The sequence below is a fragment of the Pan paniscus genome, chromosome 1, assembly GCF_029289425.2.
Source record: "Pan paniscus chromosome 1, NHGRI_mPanPan1-v2.0_pri, whole genome shotgun sequence".
Lineage (NCBI taxonomy): Eukaryota > Metazoa > Chordata > Mammalia > Primates > Hominidae > Pan > Pan paniscus.
In genome coordinates this window covers 70,949,561-70,968,112 of record NC_073249.2, presented here as the reverse complement: position 1 = coordinate 70,968,112, position 18,552 = coordinate 70,949,561, and the positions used below count along the sequence as shown (strand labels likewise).

The following is an 18,552-nucleotide window of genomic DNA, read 5'->3' as shown; positions in this document are numbered from 1 at the left end:
TGATATGCAAATACTGCACCATTATATAAGGGCCTTAAGCATCGGTGGATTTTGGTATCTATAGTAGATCCTGGAACAAATCCCCCATGGATACTGAGAGATGATTGTATTTTTATGACATGTAGTTCATAATATTTTAAGTATTTGTGATATGTTGGTAATCTAGATCACTAGCTGTGATAAGCTTATTCAGTATTGTTGATTTACAGGTGTCATTTGGATCGCTAAAAATTTATTGTGTTGTGGTATGTGTTACTTTGCTACCTGTGTTTTTACACATTTTATTTACTTTAAGAAAGTTGTACATTTGATTTTTTTCCCTCGCAATACCCACTTAGCGAAAAGTTATGCTTTTGCTTTGCTTATGAAGAACATAACAATAACATCTATTGAATACTGTTTATTTGGTGTTCTGATTGTTTGAAAAGAGCATACAAGATTGTCCTCAGTTTGGATTTAGCGACCGAGCTAAGATAATAAATAGAGTTTAGTGAAGTTGAAATTTTTGTTTCTTGGCATGGTGGTAGGCATAGAGTTGTTTTCTTGAACTTCAAGGAAGACATTTGCTTAACTTTTTTTTTTTTTTTACAGGAATAATGTATTTGTGGCCTTGGACATGAGGCAGTCAGTCCTCTGTTGCTGTTAACATAAGGTCAGGGACTGATGAGGAAAGCATGGACCTAATGAACGGGCAGGCAAGCAGTGTCAATATTGCAGCTACTGCTTCTGAGGTAAGATATTTAAGAAGCTTGGGTGTAAAGTTTCTTACCTGGCTTTCTAATTTTTCAAGCATTATGTTTGTTCACATACTTAAATCAGAAGTGCATTTAGTGCAGAAATACACATTTTCTTTATTTTAAATTTTTATTTTTTTTATACTTTAAGTTTTAGGGCACATGTGCACATTGTGCGGGTTAGTTACCAATGTATACATGTGCCATGCTGGTGCGCTGCACCCACTAACTCGTCATCTAGCATTAGGTATATCTCCCAATGCTATCCCTCCCCCCTCCCCCCACCCCACCACAGTCCCCAGAGTGTGATATTCCCCTTCCTGTGTCCATGTGAAATCTCCTTAAGCTGATAAGCAACTTCAGCAAAGTCTCAGGATACAAAATCAATGTACAAAAATCACAAGCATTCTTATACACCAATAACAGACAAACAGAGAGCCAAATCATGAGTGAACTCCCATTCACAATTGCTTCAAAGAGAATAAAATACACAGGAATCCAACTTACAAGGGATGTGAAGGACCTCTTCAAGGAGAACTACAAACCACTGCTCAAGGAAATAAAAGAGGATACAAACAACTGGAAGAACATTCCATGCTCATGGGTAGGAAGAATCAATATGGTGAAAATGGCCATACTGCCCAAGGTAATTTACAGATTCAATGCCATCCCCATCAAGCTACCAATGACTTTCTTCACAGAATTGGAAAAAACTACTTTAAAGTTCATATGGAACCAAAAAAGAGCCCGCATCGCCAAGGCAATCCTAAGCCAAAAGAACAAAGCTGGAGGCATCACACTACCTGACTTCAAACTATACTACAAGGCTACGGTAACCAAAACAGCATGGTACTGGTACCAAAACAGAGATATAGATCAATGGAACAGAACAGAGCCCTCAGAAATAACACCGCATATCTACAACGATCTGATCTTTGACAAACCTGAGAAAAACAAGCAATGGGGAAAGGATTCCCTATTTAATAAATGGTGCTGGGAAAACTGGCTAGCCATATGTAGAAAGCTGAAACTGGATCCCTTCCTTACACCTTATACAAAAATCAATTCAAGATGGATTAAAGACTTAAACATTAGACCTAAAACTATAAAAACCCTAGAAGAAAACCTAGGCATTACCATTCAGGACATAGGCATGGGCAAGGACTTCATGTCTAAAACACCAAAAACAATGGCAACAAAAGACAAAATTGACAAATGGGATCTAATTAAACTAAAGAGCTTCTGCACAGCAAAAGAAACTACCATCAGAGTGAACAGGCAACCTACAAAATGGGAGAAAATTTTCGCAACCTACTCATCTGACAAAGGGCTAATATCCAGAATCTACAATGAACTCTAACAAATTTACAAGAAAAAAACAAACAACCCCATCAAAAAGTGGGTGAAGGACATGAACAGACACTTCTCAAAAGAAGACATTTATGCAGCCAAAAAACACATGAAAAAATGCTCACCATCACTGGCCATCAGAGAAATGCAAATCAAAACCACAATGAGATACCATCTCACACCAGTTAGAATGGCAGTCATTAAAAAGTCAGGAAACAACAGGTGCTGGAGAGGATGTGGACAAATAGGAACACTTTTACACTGTTGGTGGGACTGTAAACCAGTTCAACCATTGTGGAAGTCAGTGTGGCAATTCCTCAGGGATCTAGAACTAGAAATACCATTTGACCCAGCCATCCCATTACTGGGTATATACCCAAAGGACTATAAATCATGCTGCTATAAAGACACATGCACACATGTTTATTGCAGCATTATTCACAATAGCAAAGACTTGGAACCAACCCAAATGTCCAACAATGATAGACTGGATTAAGAAAATGTGGCACATATACACCATGGAATACTATGCAGCCATAAAAAATGATGAGTTCATGTCCTTTGTAGGGACATGGATGAAATTGGAAATCATCATTCTCAGTAAACTATCACAAGAACAAAAAACCAAACACCGCATATTCTCACTCATAGGTGGGAATTGAACAATGAGAAATACACATATTTTAACTTTTACTTTAGTGATTCGTATGTTCCCTGTGCATCATAGGTATACCTAATCCTTATCTACTTAAGATACTTGAAAAATAATGACAAATAATGGTAACTCATAAAACTCTTTATTTTTAAAAGAAACATAGAATTTCTTTTTAGAGTATTTTTACATTACATCATCCTTGAGGGCAATAATGCAAGTAAGGCAAAGAAAGATTCTTTTACTTGGAATCACTAAATTTTGGACCCATCTAGATCCCTTGATTCCACATGTATTAGAGGAAACCAAAGAACCGTTAGGCTGGAATGTCGTAAGGGCTTACTCTGCTGATGTAGTTTAGCATTTAAGATGGAGATGTGAAGACTGAACTAGATGCTCACCCTTCTAGTTAATATATTATGATTGTATTTTTGCCCCAACTTTTTAATTTTTTTCTTTGTGTATAAATCTAGGGAACTTGCCTGCTTTCCTTAATAACTTTAGCATCTGGCTTCTATATTTCTTATTTTTCTCTTAGTATATTGGATGAGAATAATGTTTATGACCCTTTAACACCTTGACCTCAAAGTTCCTTAATAGCCTCAACTCCATTTTGCCCCAGCTAGTTACTTAGGCCTTGATATCACTGAAAATAGTCTAAGTCTATGGTTTCAATTGTTTTTGTTATGTAGATGATTTATTTTTATCTCTAGCTCTGGCTTCCCTCATGAATTTTATTAAGCATTTTTGATGGACCAGACATTTTAATGTCCACAAAATCAAGTTTCTGATTACTGTTCTGCTCCACAACCATAAAGAAAATAGTCCAAGCCTTTTCTCTAACTTACGTTAACAGCATCACATTTCCATAGCCATCTAAGTTTAAATCTTTAGATATGTGGTTTATTTGTGGTGGGGTTTGAGACAGAGTTTTGTTCTTGTTGCCCAGGCTGGAGTGCAGTGGCATGATCTGGGCCCATTGCAACCTCTGCCTCCCAGGTTCAAGCAATTCTCCTGCCTCAGCCTCCCTAGTAGCTGGGATTACAGGTGCTTGCCACCACGCCTGGCTAATTTTTGTATTTTTAGTAGAGATGGGGTTTCACCTTGTTGCCCAGGCTGGTCTTGAACTCCTGACATCAGGTGATCCACCTACCTTGGCCTCCCAAACTGCTGGGATTATAGATGTGAGCCACTGCATCCGGCCAATGTGTTGTTAATTTTTGCCCACCACAACCATTGTCTCATCATAGCAGAGAGAGTCCGCTAGCAAGACAGAAGTTACAATCTTATATAACGTAATCATGGAAGTGACATCTCATCTCCTTTTCCATATTCTGCTGGTTAGAAACAAGTCACAGGTTCTGCCCACACTCAAGGGGAGAGGATCACACAGGGTTGAGAATACCAAGAGATAGAGATCTTTAGCAGCTATCTTAGAGCCTGTCCACTGTGCTTTATCTCTGGGATCCAGTACTTTTCTCCTTATTTCTATTACTGTACTACCATGTTAGTTTGGTCGTTTATTATTTCTTGTCTAGATTAGTGCCATGACCTTTTAGTTGGGTGTTGCACTTATATTTTCTGTTGTTTCTGATCCTTCAACTGAAATTTAAGTTTAATATTCTTAAAATACAGCTCTTAAACTTTATCTTTTCTCAAAACTGTCTGTGGTTCCTCATTGCCTGCTAATTAAATTTAAATGCCCACTGAGCCTTTTATTCAAGACTTTCTTCAAAATGGCCCCAAATTTTTGGATTTAACCCCTACTAATCCTCTACTTGAAACTTAACAGTCTAACGAGAGAATACTACATTTGCTGTTGTCTGTATAAACTATTACATTTTCCTTCTTCTGTCATAACTTTGCCTATACCAATGTTTCTAGCTGGAATTTTTCTTCCCATTCTGGTGTGTCCCCTCCCCATCACTGCACACACAAAAAGTTTTGTCTTTCAAACATATTTCAAATGCTATGCTTTTAGTAAAGCCTCTCCTAATCCCTTAAACAGATGGGAGCTTTCCCATTTTTAAAACTGTCACTTAGAAAAATCTCTTTCTGTAATTTTTTCCGTAAATGTATGCCTAGCTTTTTTATATTTACAACCATAAGATTATGTTTATATATATGTTTGTAATATATGTTTGTTTTCTTTGTATATTTATAACCATATTTCTTGAATATGTCATATATATATGTATGTATATATTTTTAACTATATATCCAGAAATACCTGTTCTAGTATCATAGGAAGCAGAATACAAATATTTGTTAAATAAAATAGATCATTTCACTTGTACAAACAATTCTGTTGACTTTACCAGAAGTGAATTAATTACATCAGGCTTCAGAGTAGTATAATTAGCAGTTATAAAGTAAGTGTGAAAAAAGTCTGCCATTTAAATTGTCCATTTATTGTGGCAAGAAAATAAAATTAAAAATCTGTATTTTCCACCTTCTCTCAAATTATAGGTCTAGTAACATCAAAGTACAAATTTCTTATAGAAGTGATAAGCTTACAGAATGGATAAAATACTTTATCCTTTTATATTTAACCTGTGTTTGAAGTTTCCGTCAGTAGGAGAATTACAGTGAACTTGTTTTCAGACATTTAGAAGACATTTGGAAGTTTTTGAGTCATGCCTTGAATGAATTATTGCTATTCTCCTGGTGGACATTATTGCTTAGTGTCTTATCATTACCAATTTATTACTGGTATTAGGGAAGCATGTCAAAATGCACACTAGTAATTTTTAAGCCTCTATTGGCCATTAAGAAGGAAAAAAGAGAAGTGTTTATTCTTTTTGATAAGCAATAAAATTGTCATGATGGTTTACTAACTTGGATGAGTTAAAAACTTGGAGAAAATTACTGATTTATGTTTATGATTCATGTGTTCACCTGACAGAATGCATCTGGTTATTTGGACAGCTATTGGATTAGTGTATACTGTTTAACTGATGTCTATTTGAATACTTAACATTATGAAAAAAATGTTTTATTAGTTTTGGGGTGTAAAATAATATTGTTGACATACTATAAACTAGTCATAGTTACAGAGATTAAACACAAGAAATAAAACTCCATTTTGTTTATGAGACTTGAGGTTTCTGCTTGGATTCATTCATTGGAATTCAGGTTTCTGCTCAGATTTGTAAAGAGCTTAGAATTCATCACTCCTGTCCTCACAATAGGAAAAAAGCTAAACAAACTGAAAATCAATAACTCCTCTTAGCTTTATCAGAGAATTGCTATAACAGAGCACATTTAACAGTGATGCCCTGAAACCTGGAGAGATAGGCAAATAGAGAATCACAGCTTACGGGAGCAGAAGTCAGTGGAGCCACGTAAACCCTAATTGATGAACTGCTGGAGACAGTGTGTGGACTAGCTTGAAAGTTAAAAACTCCTTGGGTGTCCAGTCTTAGGTTCTTCTCACCCTCTGCTTTTGTGATTTTTATTACCTCTAGGATGCCCACCAGTTTTTCACAGTAAAGACAGAGAAAAATTCACTTCTGCTTCTAGCAGGAGGAGGAAAGAAGTAGCCATTTTGAAATACACCCAGATAGAAAGTAACCATATTGAAATATGCCCAGAGCATTCTGTTCTCCACCTGCCCTCAAGGGAAACTACTTCACCAGAGCCTAACCTACTTGGGAGAGGAAAAATCCTCAACTTGAAGCCCCTCTAGACTTCCTGTCTCACCTAAGCAGAGCCAGGGGGACAGAGAAGCATTTGTGAAGGTCATAGCCTGGGGACACACTCAGTGAAAGACTGAAACCTAATCTTAGGACTATAGGGCACTCCCCCTCAGCACCCCCTCAAATACACACACACACCCTGCCTTCCCCCACCACATCAGCAGGGCTCCTGTATAATACTAAGATTTCAGCTGAAAGAACTGCAAGGCTCAGACTGTAAGAAGAGATTTCTAGGGAAACCCAAAGACAACAGAGGATAAAAAAAATGATACTAGAGGAAATTGAAGACTCAGACACCTATAACAACACCAAATTATAAGCACAGCATAATGCCTAGCATGATAAAAATAAACCCTTACAGTAAAGGCCTATTCAACCTGAGTTCCTATTACCCAATATACCATTTCTAGCTTTCAACAAAAAATTACAAGCCATGCTAAAAGGCAAGGAAAAAACACAATTTGAAGAGATACATCAAGCAACAGAACCACACTCATGCGGCAGAGATTTCACAATTATCAGACTGGGAGTTAAAATTAACTGTCATTAATATGCCAAAGTCTCTAATGAAAAAAAGCGTACAGCATGCGAGAACAAATGGATAATATAGGCAGGGATATTAAAACTATTAAGAATTGAAAAGAAATGCTAGGATTCAAAAGCACTGTGACAAAAACGAAGAATGCCTTTGGTGAGCTAACCAGTACCAGTAGACTGGTGACCAATAGACAGCCAAGGAAAGAATCAGTGAACTGGAAGACTTGTCAGTAAAACTTCCCAAACTGAAATGCAAAGAGAAAATAGAATGAAAAAAAAAAATCCAGAATAGCCGAGGACTGTAGGACAGTGACAAAAGGTGTAGCATATGCATAATGGGAACACCAGAAAGACAAGAGAAAGAAGCAGAAGAAATATTTGAAGTAATAATAGTTGAGAATTTTTTAAAGTTAAGGACAGATCCCTTTCTTTGTAATGATTGTGGCTCGATACTTGGTATTTAGCTGCTACTAAAAGGGAGGAAAAGCAAAAATGAGGCATAATGACAAGTGCTTAAAACTAATACATAATAGCTGGTGGGTTGATCTGTGTGTACTGTGCTAATTGAAACTTTGATTAATTTTTTTGCTGTTATCTGTAGCCTCATATCCTACCACCATTTAATAGAGCCTGATCTAAATATTCTCATATTGATGTTCCTCTGAATTTAGCCAGCTGATATAGAATATATTATTATGTCATGGCACAGATGAAGTGGAAAATTTTTAACAGTAATAAGATTTTCAGGGCCAAAATCCACCTTTCATTCTATGTATAGCCACAGCATATTCAAACTTGAAACAGTAATTTTTAAGCAGGGAAAACTTAAATTTGTAATATAATAGGAAGAATAGTATTAATTGTACTATCACAAACAGATCACATAACTAAGAATGGATTATATGTAACTCTTTAATTAACAGCATTCTGAATATTTTCTGATAACTTATGTTATAAAGCTAATTTGTCTTTTTCTTAATAAAAATTAGTTTAAAAAATTTTAAGTAAGTGTATAGCCTTCTCCCCTGACTTCCCTTTACCTTATTTGAGAATCATTGAACTAGTTAAAATCATTTATTTCTATAGGAAATGATAGGTTGTCAGGATGAGGAAACTGACACACAAGAAAATGACTCATTCAAGAACCTAAAAATTTAAAGTCACAGTTTTAGATTTCAAGTTGTCTGACCCTTTATCTGCTACTCTAACAACTAAGCAGCATGTTCTGCTCAGCTTTTCTGCAGCATTTGTTAACCTACTGTTTTGTTTTCTCAGTTTTTAAGGCCAATCTAGTTTCTATCACTTGATTGTGAGACAGTATTTAAAAGGCTGCATTTTCTTTCACTTTAACAGAAAAGTAGCAGCTCTGAATCCTTAAGTGACAAAGGCTCTGAATTGAAGAAAAGCTTTGATGCTGTGGTATTCGATGTTCTTAAGGTTACACCAGAAGAATATGCGGTAAGCCTCCTACCTCTGTCTTCTCCAGTTTTGCACATAATTTACATATTGGTGCTATTGAGTTAGAATTTGTAGGTCCAGCAAAAGAGACAGCTTTTAGAAACCTGGATATGGGAATTATTGGGGAAAATAGTACAGCTGTGGAGCAAACAGAGGGATGAAGTGGGAAAAGTAAGAAAAGCTGTACATTTTTTTTTAGGGCAACTTTATAAGTTACACTTCAATTTGGTAAGTAGCAATATGTATTTACCATTATGGTAATTGCTTTCATCCCTCTATACCATTTCTCTAAGCCAACTGTATTTTGTTGACATATCTAAGAAACATTTTCACTGGTTTTTTTAATTAAAAAATTGAAAAATGAAATATGAAGGTGTTATTAGATGAAAGGTATCTAGAAAAACATTTATTTCTTAATATAAATTTATTTGTTTTCTCATTCTCCTTTAATTTGTTAACAGAATATATTGATTTCCTAATGTTAAACCATTCCTGCATTCCAGAGATAAACTGTGCTTGGTCATAGCATATTATTCCTTGATAGTGTTGACTTTTGTCTTATATCTATAGCCATAAGTGGGATAGGTCCATAGCATATAAAGCTCTTAGATATAATGTTGGCTTTAGTGTAGTTTCATTATTTTTTTATAAGTTAGGAAGAAAACCTTTTTAGTAATATCTGATTTTATACCACTGTTTGAGGAGCTGTAATCATCATAACAAGAACACTGCTATGTGAACTAATAAATCTGGTTTTTATTTTTTGATTATAATTTAATGTGACTGTCCAAATTTTTTAAATTATTTTTATTTTTTAACTTTACACAATTTATCTTCCAAGAAAATATAAATAGACATGAGATCATTAGAAATAATTCTATTTAATGATACAGGGGCTAAATTTTGTTTTCCATAAGCCCTTATAAAATTGAGTATTTGGTAATATTTTAGTATAGAATATAATTTTAATTTAGGTTACATGTTATGGTATAGAATTCCAAAGAAGAAATTGTCATTTTTACTTTATATTTCAGGGTCAGATAACATTAATGGATGTTCCAGTATTTAAAGCTATTCAACCAGATGTAAGTAGTTTTGAGAATGTTCCTTTTAAATATAGAAAACGATCAATCTCAAATTAAGTGTTTTAGAAATGTCAAATTATACTTCATATTAATTTTAAACTGTTTGAAGCTTGTGTTGTAACTTATCTACATACTGTTTGGGCCTCAGAAACCCACGTGGCATTCATAGCAATACATTATTGAGTCATAGATAGGACTATACTTGACATTTGAACAAAGCGGAGGTTAGGAGCATTGACACTTGCTCAGTGAAAACTCTTTCTATAACTTTTGATTCCCTGCAAACTTAACTTCAAATAGCCTGATGTTGACCAAAAGCCTTACTGGTAACATAAACAATCAACTAACACATATTTTGTATGTTATATGTATTTTGTACTCGGTTCTTACAATAAACTAGAGAAAAAATGTTACTAAGAAAATCATAAGGAAGAGAAACAATATTTACTATTCATTCAGGGGAAGCGGATCATCATAAAGGTCTTTATCCTCATTAGCCTCACATCGAGTAGACTGAGGAAGAAGGGAGATTTGTTCTGCTATCTCAGGGGTGGTAGAGGTGGAAGAAAATCCGTGTATAAGTAGACCCATGTGTTGTTTACAGGTCAGCTGTATTTGAATCATTTTGATTGATTTGGCTGCATTACTTACTGGAGGAAATAGACTTAGGGAAGTTGAATGATTTACCTATTGCTTTGAAGCTTTTTAATGGGAAGATGGAAATTTGAAACTGGGTTTCACCACTAACTCTAGTAATCTTTTCCCTTATATCTTTATTTTATGACTTAATAATATGACTGCGTTGACATTTTGGAGAGGAGAGAAAGGATCAAGAAACACATCATTTGTTTCTAATGAAAACAAAGGGACTGGCGTTATGCATCTATCCACTATAAGCATGGGAGGGGGGTGTGTATAGTGTTCCTATCATTTTAACATCCTGAGTATGGTAGTATCTCTGTTTTACTGATGAGTAAACAGTGATAATTGTCTTTGGTACACAACTAAGTGGTGGAACTGGGTTTCAGACTCTAAAATCTGATTTTTTTTAACCTCTCATCTAGTATATCAATGTGATTTTGTATTCCAAAACAAAGTCATTGATAATCCTGAAATTCAATACTATAAAATAGATACATTTTTAGTTCTTTCGGGAACAAAATATAGTGTATTCATTGTGCTATATACAAGTCTGTAGTGGCCCTGAACACTGTAATGACTATGAGTTTCCATTTATGTCCTACATGATGTAGGTAGTATTAGTCCTGTGATTTTCAAGTAAGTTACTTCCTGTCTTAGTATCTCAAATTCGATACCTATAAATGAAGGGGTGGGCCGAAATGATCTCTCAGTTCCCATCATTTCCACAATTCTGTGTTTTCCTAACTTTTCCCCCATACCTCAGAGGGCTCTCTAAGTAGAACCATTGGATTAGCAATAGAAGAAGAACAATGTATTCTATAAATAAAGCACAAGAAGAAAATGGCTTTTGTATTTAAATGGCAAAAAGAAAAAAACAGAAATACTTATTTCTTCTCCTCCCTGAAAAAAAAAATCAAAAAAATGAAATTCTTTATGCAAATTACGTTTTTGACCTAAAATTCACCTGTCTTCTTCTTAGGTGTATTTTTTCCTTTTGAATGAACTGCAACAGTTGTATTGCTGCTTTATATGAGATCAGTGCTGTCTAGCAGAAATATAGTATAAGCCATTTATATAACTGTTTTCTGGTAGCCACATTATAAGGTAAAAAGAAAGATGAAATTGATTTTAATGATTTTATGTAACCTGCTACATACAAAATATTATCGTTTCAACTTGTAATCAGTGTAAAAAATTATTGAGATATCTTACATTCTTTTTTCTCCGCTAAGCCTTCAAATCCAACATATACAACAATTGCAGTACATCTTTATTTGGAGTAGCTATATTTCAAGTGCTTAGTAGCCATTGGTGGCTAGGAGCTTGGATATTGAAGATCCAGATAATACTACTTGAAGACATAGACTTCACATCCATGGGAATTTTTTATTCCCTTGGGGCATCTGATAGTACTTTGTGAAACTTAGAAATAAACCTTAAAATTCCCTTGACCTTTACTCCATTTATCTAATCCCTTTGATTTTTTTAACCTCCTAAGTACCTTATCTATCCAGTCTGTCTCTACTCCCAACACCCCAATGTAAAATACTGTCTTCTCTCAAGTGAATTATTGCAGTGACCTCTTACTTCATCTACCTGCATTTACTTTGACCCCTCTAAATGCTTTTTTACCCAGTAGCCATGGTAATCTTTTCAACATCTGTTGGATCTGTTCATGTGATCGCTCTGCTTAAAACACTTCATTGGCTTCCTGTTGCTCTGAGTATAAAGAACCATCTTAATATGGTCTACAGATCTCTTCACAGTTTTACCTTTTTCTACCTTCTGCAACCCCATCTTATATCTTTCCTGTCTTTCTGGTCTAAGATATACTAGCCTTCCTTTAGCCCCTCTCACCACTGAGCCTGTGCACATCCTAATTAACTTCTACTCATCTTTCAGTTCTCAGCTCTAGTTTGACTTTCTCAGGTAAGCTTTTTTTGTCTTTCTACAGGGTCACCTAGCACTCTACTTTTTCACTGGACTCGTCAATTGCAATTTTACATTTGTGTTGTGATTCAACAAATATTTACTGGATGCCTATTGTATGCCTATTTTATGCAATTTAAAACATCTAGTTTAGTTGCTGAAGGTATAGCAGTAAGCCAACACTAAAATTCCTGCCCTCGTGGATCTGATATTTGGGTGAGGTTAGCTATACAGTGTCATGAAAAACATAAAGCAGAGAGAAGACAATAGGAAGTGTGAGGGTAGTGGGAGTTGCAACTTTACATAGGATGATCAGGAAGACCTTACTGAGAAGATGACATCTGCATTAAGGCCTAAAGGAGGTGAGTGAGAGAGCAAGCCATATGAGTGTTTGGGGAAATAGTATTCCAGGCAAAGGGAAAGTCGGGGCAAAGGCCAGTGAGCTACAGTGAGTGAGCAAGGGAGGGAATGTACTAGAAGATGAGAGGTAGGGTGAGGGCTAGATGGTGTGGGGCCCTGAACACCATTGTGAAAAAGATGGGAAGCCATTAGAGGGTTGTGAGCAGAGAAGTGACATTTTCCGCGTTAGGTTTTAAGTCGCTCTTTTTTTTCTCTTCTCTTCTTTCTTTCTTTTCTTTTCTTTTGTTTTCTTTCTTTCTTTCTTTCTTTTCTTTTCTTTTCTTTCTTTCTTTCTTTCTTTCCTTTCTTTCTTTTTCTTTTTTCTTTTTTTTTGACAATCTTGCTCTGTCACCCAGGCTGGAATGCAATGCAGTGGTGTGATCTCAACTTACTGCAACCTCCGCCTCCCGGGTTCAAGTGATTATCCTACCTCAGCCTCCCTAGTAGCTAGGCCTCCAGGTGCATGCCACCACGCCTCGGTAATTTTTGTATTTTTAGTACAGGCAGGGTTTCACTATGTTGGCCAGGCTTGTCTCAAACTCCTGGCCTCAAGTGATCCACCCTCCTTGGCCTCCCCAAATGCTGGGTTTACAGGCGTGAGCCACTGTGCCCGGCCTTAAGCAGCTCTTTGGTACTGCTGACTAGGATATGTGGCAAAGAGCATAGGGGAAGAAGAGGTGGTACCAAGGACTGAATCAAGGAGACCACGTGAGAGATGAAGGTGGCTTAGATCAGGGTGGGAATGGAAGAGATAAATGAGAAGTTGCCAGACATTGTATGTGAAACAAGAGTAGAGGATGACACCAAGGTTTTTGGCCTGAAGCCAGATGCATGTAGTTGATATTCTCTGGGATGAAAAATTATTATTGTTGTCGTATAAAACTCCTGGGGCTGCTATTCATATAAAATATAATGCACAATGCACCCTTGTGGACAAAGGCTAGAGGAACAGATTTTGCAGGAGTTTGGCTTTGGACATACTTATTTTGACATGCGTGTTAGACAGCCAAGGAGAATGTTGAGTTTGGGAATGTATACTGGCATATATTTCCAGTCCAGTCTAGAAATAATAAGTTTAGGAGATGTCAGTGTAGAGGTGGTATTTAAAAGTGTGGGTGAGATTATCAAGAGAGTGAATACAGGTACTTGATTTGCTTGCCTCTCCACCAGATTTTAAGCTACGTGAGGGCAGAGACTGACAATTTTTGCTTACCATTTTATCTGACTGGCACATAGTGGAAGCTCAATATTTAGAATGAGAGGTTGAACATAGTATTTAGTAAATGTCTGCCCAATGAGAGAGTGTTTTTAAAAATCGACAACAGTAACTATTGGAAGAAATGATGTAGCACCAAAATACTTTTAGCTTTTTTTTGGAGACAGGGTCTGGCTCTGTTCCCCAGGTTGTAGTGCAGCGGCGCAATGACGGCTCACTGCAGCCAGGACCTCCCAGGCCCAAATGATCCTCCCACCTCAGCCTCCCAAGTAGCTAGGACCATACACATGTGCCACCATGCCTGGCTAATTTTTTATTTTATTTTTTTAGAGACAGGGTCTCGTTGTGCTGTCCAGGCTGGTCTCAAACTCCAAGGCTCGAGTGATCCTTCTGCCTTGGCCTGCCAAAGTGCTGGGTTACAGGTGTGAGCCACTGCGCCCAGCCAATATATTCTTAATGTATTAGTCTCATGTGAACACTAAGAGTGTATTAAATCTGGCCAGTATAAAAAGGCCTTTGTTATCTGGCAGAAAAATGTTTTTAAAATTTAGTATGATATATTAAAGACATATAACAAAGCATAGTAAATAATAAGATAAATTCCCGTGTATCTAACCAGTACTGAGAAAGGCTTTCTGCATTCTGCCACCAAGGTAATCACCATCCAGTATTGGTCTGTATCATTCCTGTCTATTTAGTTATATTTTTTCTTTATGTATAGATATCCCTTAACGCATGCTATTGCAGTTGCAAATATTTTATGTAGATGGTGTTCTGTTGTTTCGGTCTTTTTAGCATGCTTTTGATGTTCTTGTCTTCTTAGCATGCTTTTGATGTTCAACATTGTTGACTAGCATCTATGTTGATATATACACTTTAATGCATTGATCACTGGATTATAGAGCATCTTTAAATTTTTAATCAACTATTGCTAATTTGTTTTCCAAAATGATTGTACAGATATTGTTTATTATGTCAAAACTCTTGCTACTGATAAGTTAAAAATAGATTGTTTAACCTATGATGGCAGCCAGTTCAGTGTATTAATCTTTATTAACATAAAATGATGTCTCTTTATATAGTATACATTAGAATATTACCTTCACTGGAGGATAAAGGAATTCTTATTGTTAAATCAAAATTAAACCTCAGATATTATGAAAAGATATTGGTTATAACTGAGTCTATAACTAGTAAATTAATTTTATGTTTGTGTCCATTATATCAATATTCAGGTCTCTACTTCATATATAATTGTATATTAAAAGTATACATATACTTTATAAAACTGTTTAAAAGATCTTCAGTGTATTTTGTTTTTGTTTGTTTTTTGAGACAGAGTCTCACTGTATTGCCCAGGCTGGATTGCAGTGGCATGATCACGGCCCACTGCATCCTTGATCTCCTGGGCTTAAGTGGTTTTCCCACCTCAGCCTGCCAAGTATCTAAGACTAAAGGCATACACCACCACACCTGCCTAATTTTTTTTTTTTTTTTTTTTTTTTTTTGGATAGAGACAAGGTCTTACTACGTTGCCCAGGCTGGTCTTGAATGCCTGGGCTCAAGCAATCCCCCGGCCTCGGCTTCCCAAAGTGCTGGGATCATTGTGAGCCAGCACACCAGGCTGAAAACTATTTAAATCAATGCTCATTTTTGTGTTTCCACATGTAACATTATTTTAGGTGATGGTTTATTTATATTAAAATATGAACTAAATTTCAATTTTGAAGAATATAGATTCTGAATCCAACTGTGTGGTATAGTGATTTTAGTTGCAGATTGGTGATTGAACCACGCAAGTCTCAGCTTTCAATATTGTAGACAGTTTCTGAGTTACGTATAATATGTATCTCCCACTCCTGATTTAATTTCCTAAGTAGGACCTGGTAATTCTTACTAGTTTATGGAATTCTGCATTTTCAACTCTCGTATGTCAAGCAGAATTTAGCTAAACGTGTTCTACCTAAACTCGTTCTTGACTTGGAGGAAGAAACTATAGGGCAATTATAAGAAGTACAGTTGTTTGCTCAGAAATAAAGCTGCTTACCTACAATGTCTGTTGTACTATATATCTCAGAATTGCTCGGGGGAAAAAAAGAAAAATTCCAAGTCTTTTATTTCACTGTAGAAACTGTCTTATCTCTGAAGTGTTAAAAATTATTTTTCTTTGTACAAAGATTGTCCTTGGTCATTGATAAAATACTGGATAAGTAAAATCACATCTTTAAAAGCAGATCTGAAGCAAACATAATGCTAAGCCTGGTTTTTCTCCAATTCTGTAACACACTTGAAATTACTTCAGATTAAAGAACAAGAAAACAGGTTTTGGTACTTTATTTTCTAGTTTTTTGTGTAATGATAGAGAAGACAGGCAGATATGTTTACCAAAGAAAAGAATTCACCATTAAACTTCACCAGTCATTTTAAAAACTACTTAGTAGAAATCTAATTACATAGAAAAAAAGTTCACTCATATTTTGTTAAGTTTTTTAAGGTTCTCTGAGTGCTCTGAACCATCCATTTTTAATACAATTGAGAAACCAAAAATTCAGCCTTTCCACTTCTTTCTCTGTCCTTCTTCTCCTGTTCTCCAGTATCTCCCATTGACTTTACCTCCTAAATTTTCTCCCCTTCTTTTCTCCTGTCAACTCTGAAGCATATTTATTGAAAGAATAAAATGCTATTACACGGCTGCAGCTCATTGGCTCTAGAAATAGGAGTATTCTTTAGTGTCTGTCTGTGGTTGTTGGGACTGAGATTGGTCACAGCTCAGTCAGTTATATATATCCTGACAGCTCCCTCTCCACCCCTGGCCTCAGTACTGTGCCCTGGCGTTTCCATACTGGTGCTGCAGAAATCCTAAGATGTTCCATTTGTCCATTGGCCCAAGCTGCGTGACCAAATTTGGATACTTCTATGGATAGTGATCCCTTTCACACAAAACCTTGGTTTTTACTGTTCCCCCTTCCTCTCGATATGTAGTCTCTTAGTGGCGGGGAGAAAATACAATAACATGGTTGTAACTGTAAACTGTAATTACAGTGATTATAAAGAAGGGGAAAAGTTCCATCATCTATATTCAACCACTATTAATATACCCTTGCAACTCTTACTTTCACACAGTTGCTCTCTCACTTTCCGTCTTTTCTTTTTTAGTTTAAAGCAGTTTTGAAGACAAATTGCCATATATTTTGCTGCTGCCCCTCACCCTTTGTAAAATCAGGGTCCAACACACAGCAGTCTGAATGGGTGCTCAATAAATCCTTAATTACTTAATTTCACTTACTTTAAAATTTATTTAAAAGCCCTTTGAATTACAGAAGATAATTTTTTAGCGGCCAAACCATAAGAGCAAGGAGCCAGAAGACTTGTATTTTTGTTTCAGCTTTGCTATTTATAAATTGTGCTGCTAATACAATCTGTTTCTTGTCTTTGGCCTTGAAATTTTTTTTAAATCTAAATAAAGGGTATTTAGACTGGTTGATCTTTAAAATACTTTATAGATTTCTGAGAAATTCCTGGAAGTGGGTAATTTCAGAGTTGAGCTGCAGTTAGTAGTTATAAGGCTTTAATAAATAAGAATTTCGATCAAAACCACAGGGGTCTTTTTTTTTTTTTTTAAGAGATGGGGTCTTGCAGTGTTGCCCAGACTGGTCTTGAACTCCTGGGCTCAAGTGATCCTCCCACCTCAGCCTCCCGAAGTGCTGGGATTACAGACATCAGCCACCATGCCCAGCCCAGGAGTCTTAATAGGTGATAAAGTCTGGGGGGCTGTCACAAGTCAAGCACGTACAGATTGGGGTCTGTCATCCCATTTCGAGAATATAAATTCCATGTGGGCAGGAATCTTTGCTCCATTCACTGGTATCTCTAGCACCTTAGAATAATACCTTCTCACCTGTTTACTATTAGAGATTGATAAATGACCATTTCAAAACTTCATACTGTATAACCTGTAGGCATATGATCTCCCATTGTTTATCATTTTGGAGTCATGTTTGCAAAAGTGTTATCCACCCAATGTGACTTTTGTAAAATAGCATCCTTTCTACAGAAACAGGAGTTTTTTCCTTCCCATAATTTAGGCTATATTTTCAGGTTTCTTCCCTAGTATGAATTTTCCAATGCTGAGTAGGGCAGAAGTTTTGCCAAAGGATTCTGTAGTTTCATTAATTTCTAGTAATGATTTTTGGTATTCAGTCAAAGCTCAGCACTTATTAAAGTTTTCCCATATTTCTCATATACATAGTTCTCCTCAATATGATTTCTCTTTTGATCATGAAGGTTTGTTTTCTTTTCCCTTCCCTTTCCCTTCTTTCCCTTTTCTTTTTTTGAGACATGATCTCACACTGTTGCCCAGGCTGGGGAGCAGTGATGTGATCTCGGTTCACTGCAACCTTTTTCTTAATTTTTCGATACTCCAAGCCATGCGGTTTGTCTGCAAGTTTTTTCAAATTGTTGCAAATCTTCAAGACAAAATTTCCAAAATATTTTTTGAAAAAAATCTGTGTATGAGTGGACCCACACAGTTCAAACCCATGTTGTTCAAGGGTCAACTATGTACCTCATTTTGATAAGAGTGTTGTGAAACTTACATTCATTTCTCGTGGGAGTGTAAATGATTCACTATTTCAGGAGGGCAGTTTGACAGGTAGCAAAGCCTTGAAAAGGTTCATACTCTTTGACCTCGTGATTTCTTGTAGGACTATATTTTTAAGAAATAATCAGAAATGTCAGAAAAGGTGCAAGGATATTCATTATTTGTAATTATAGCATTACTTAACAATAGGAAAATGAAATCAGCCTTTTGTGTAAAAGTCTATAATGGAGTTTGACTTCTTTGTCAAATGGC

General features: G+C 36.1%; 1 protein-coding gene across 9 annotated transcripts in view; it reads left to right on the top strand.

The window, feature by feature from the left end:
- The window catches only part of RALGPS2 (Ral GEF with PH domain and SH3 binding motif 2), a 187,106-nt gene that overhangs the window by 50,318 nt on the left and 118,236 nt on the right, over nt 1-18,552 (top strand). For all 9 annotated transcript variants that reach the window (XM_003824699.7, XM_003824700.7, XM_008978367.6 and 6 more), the window contains exons 2-4: nt 592-731; nt 8,325-8,429; nt 9,464-9,514. In XM_003824699.7, coding sequence (XP_003824747.1) covers nt 675-731; nt 8,325-8,429; nt 9,464-9,514 — 213 coding nt within the window. In that variant the 5' untranslated portion in view covers nt 592-674. The remainder of the gene's footprint in view (nt 1-591; nt 732-8,324; nt 8,430-9,463; nt 9,515-18,552) is intronic.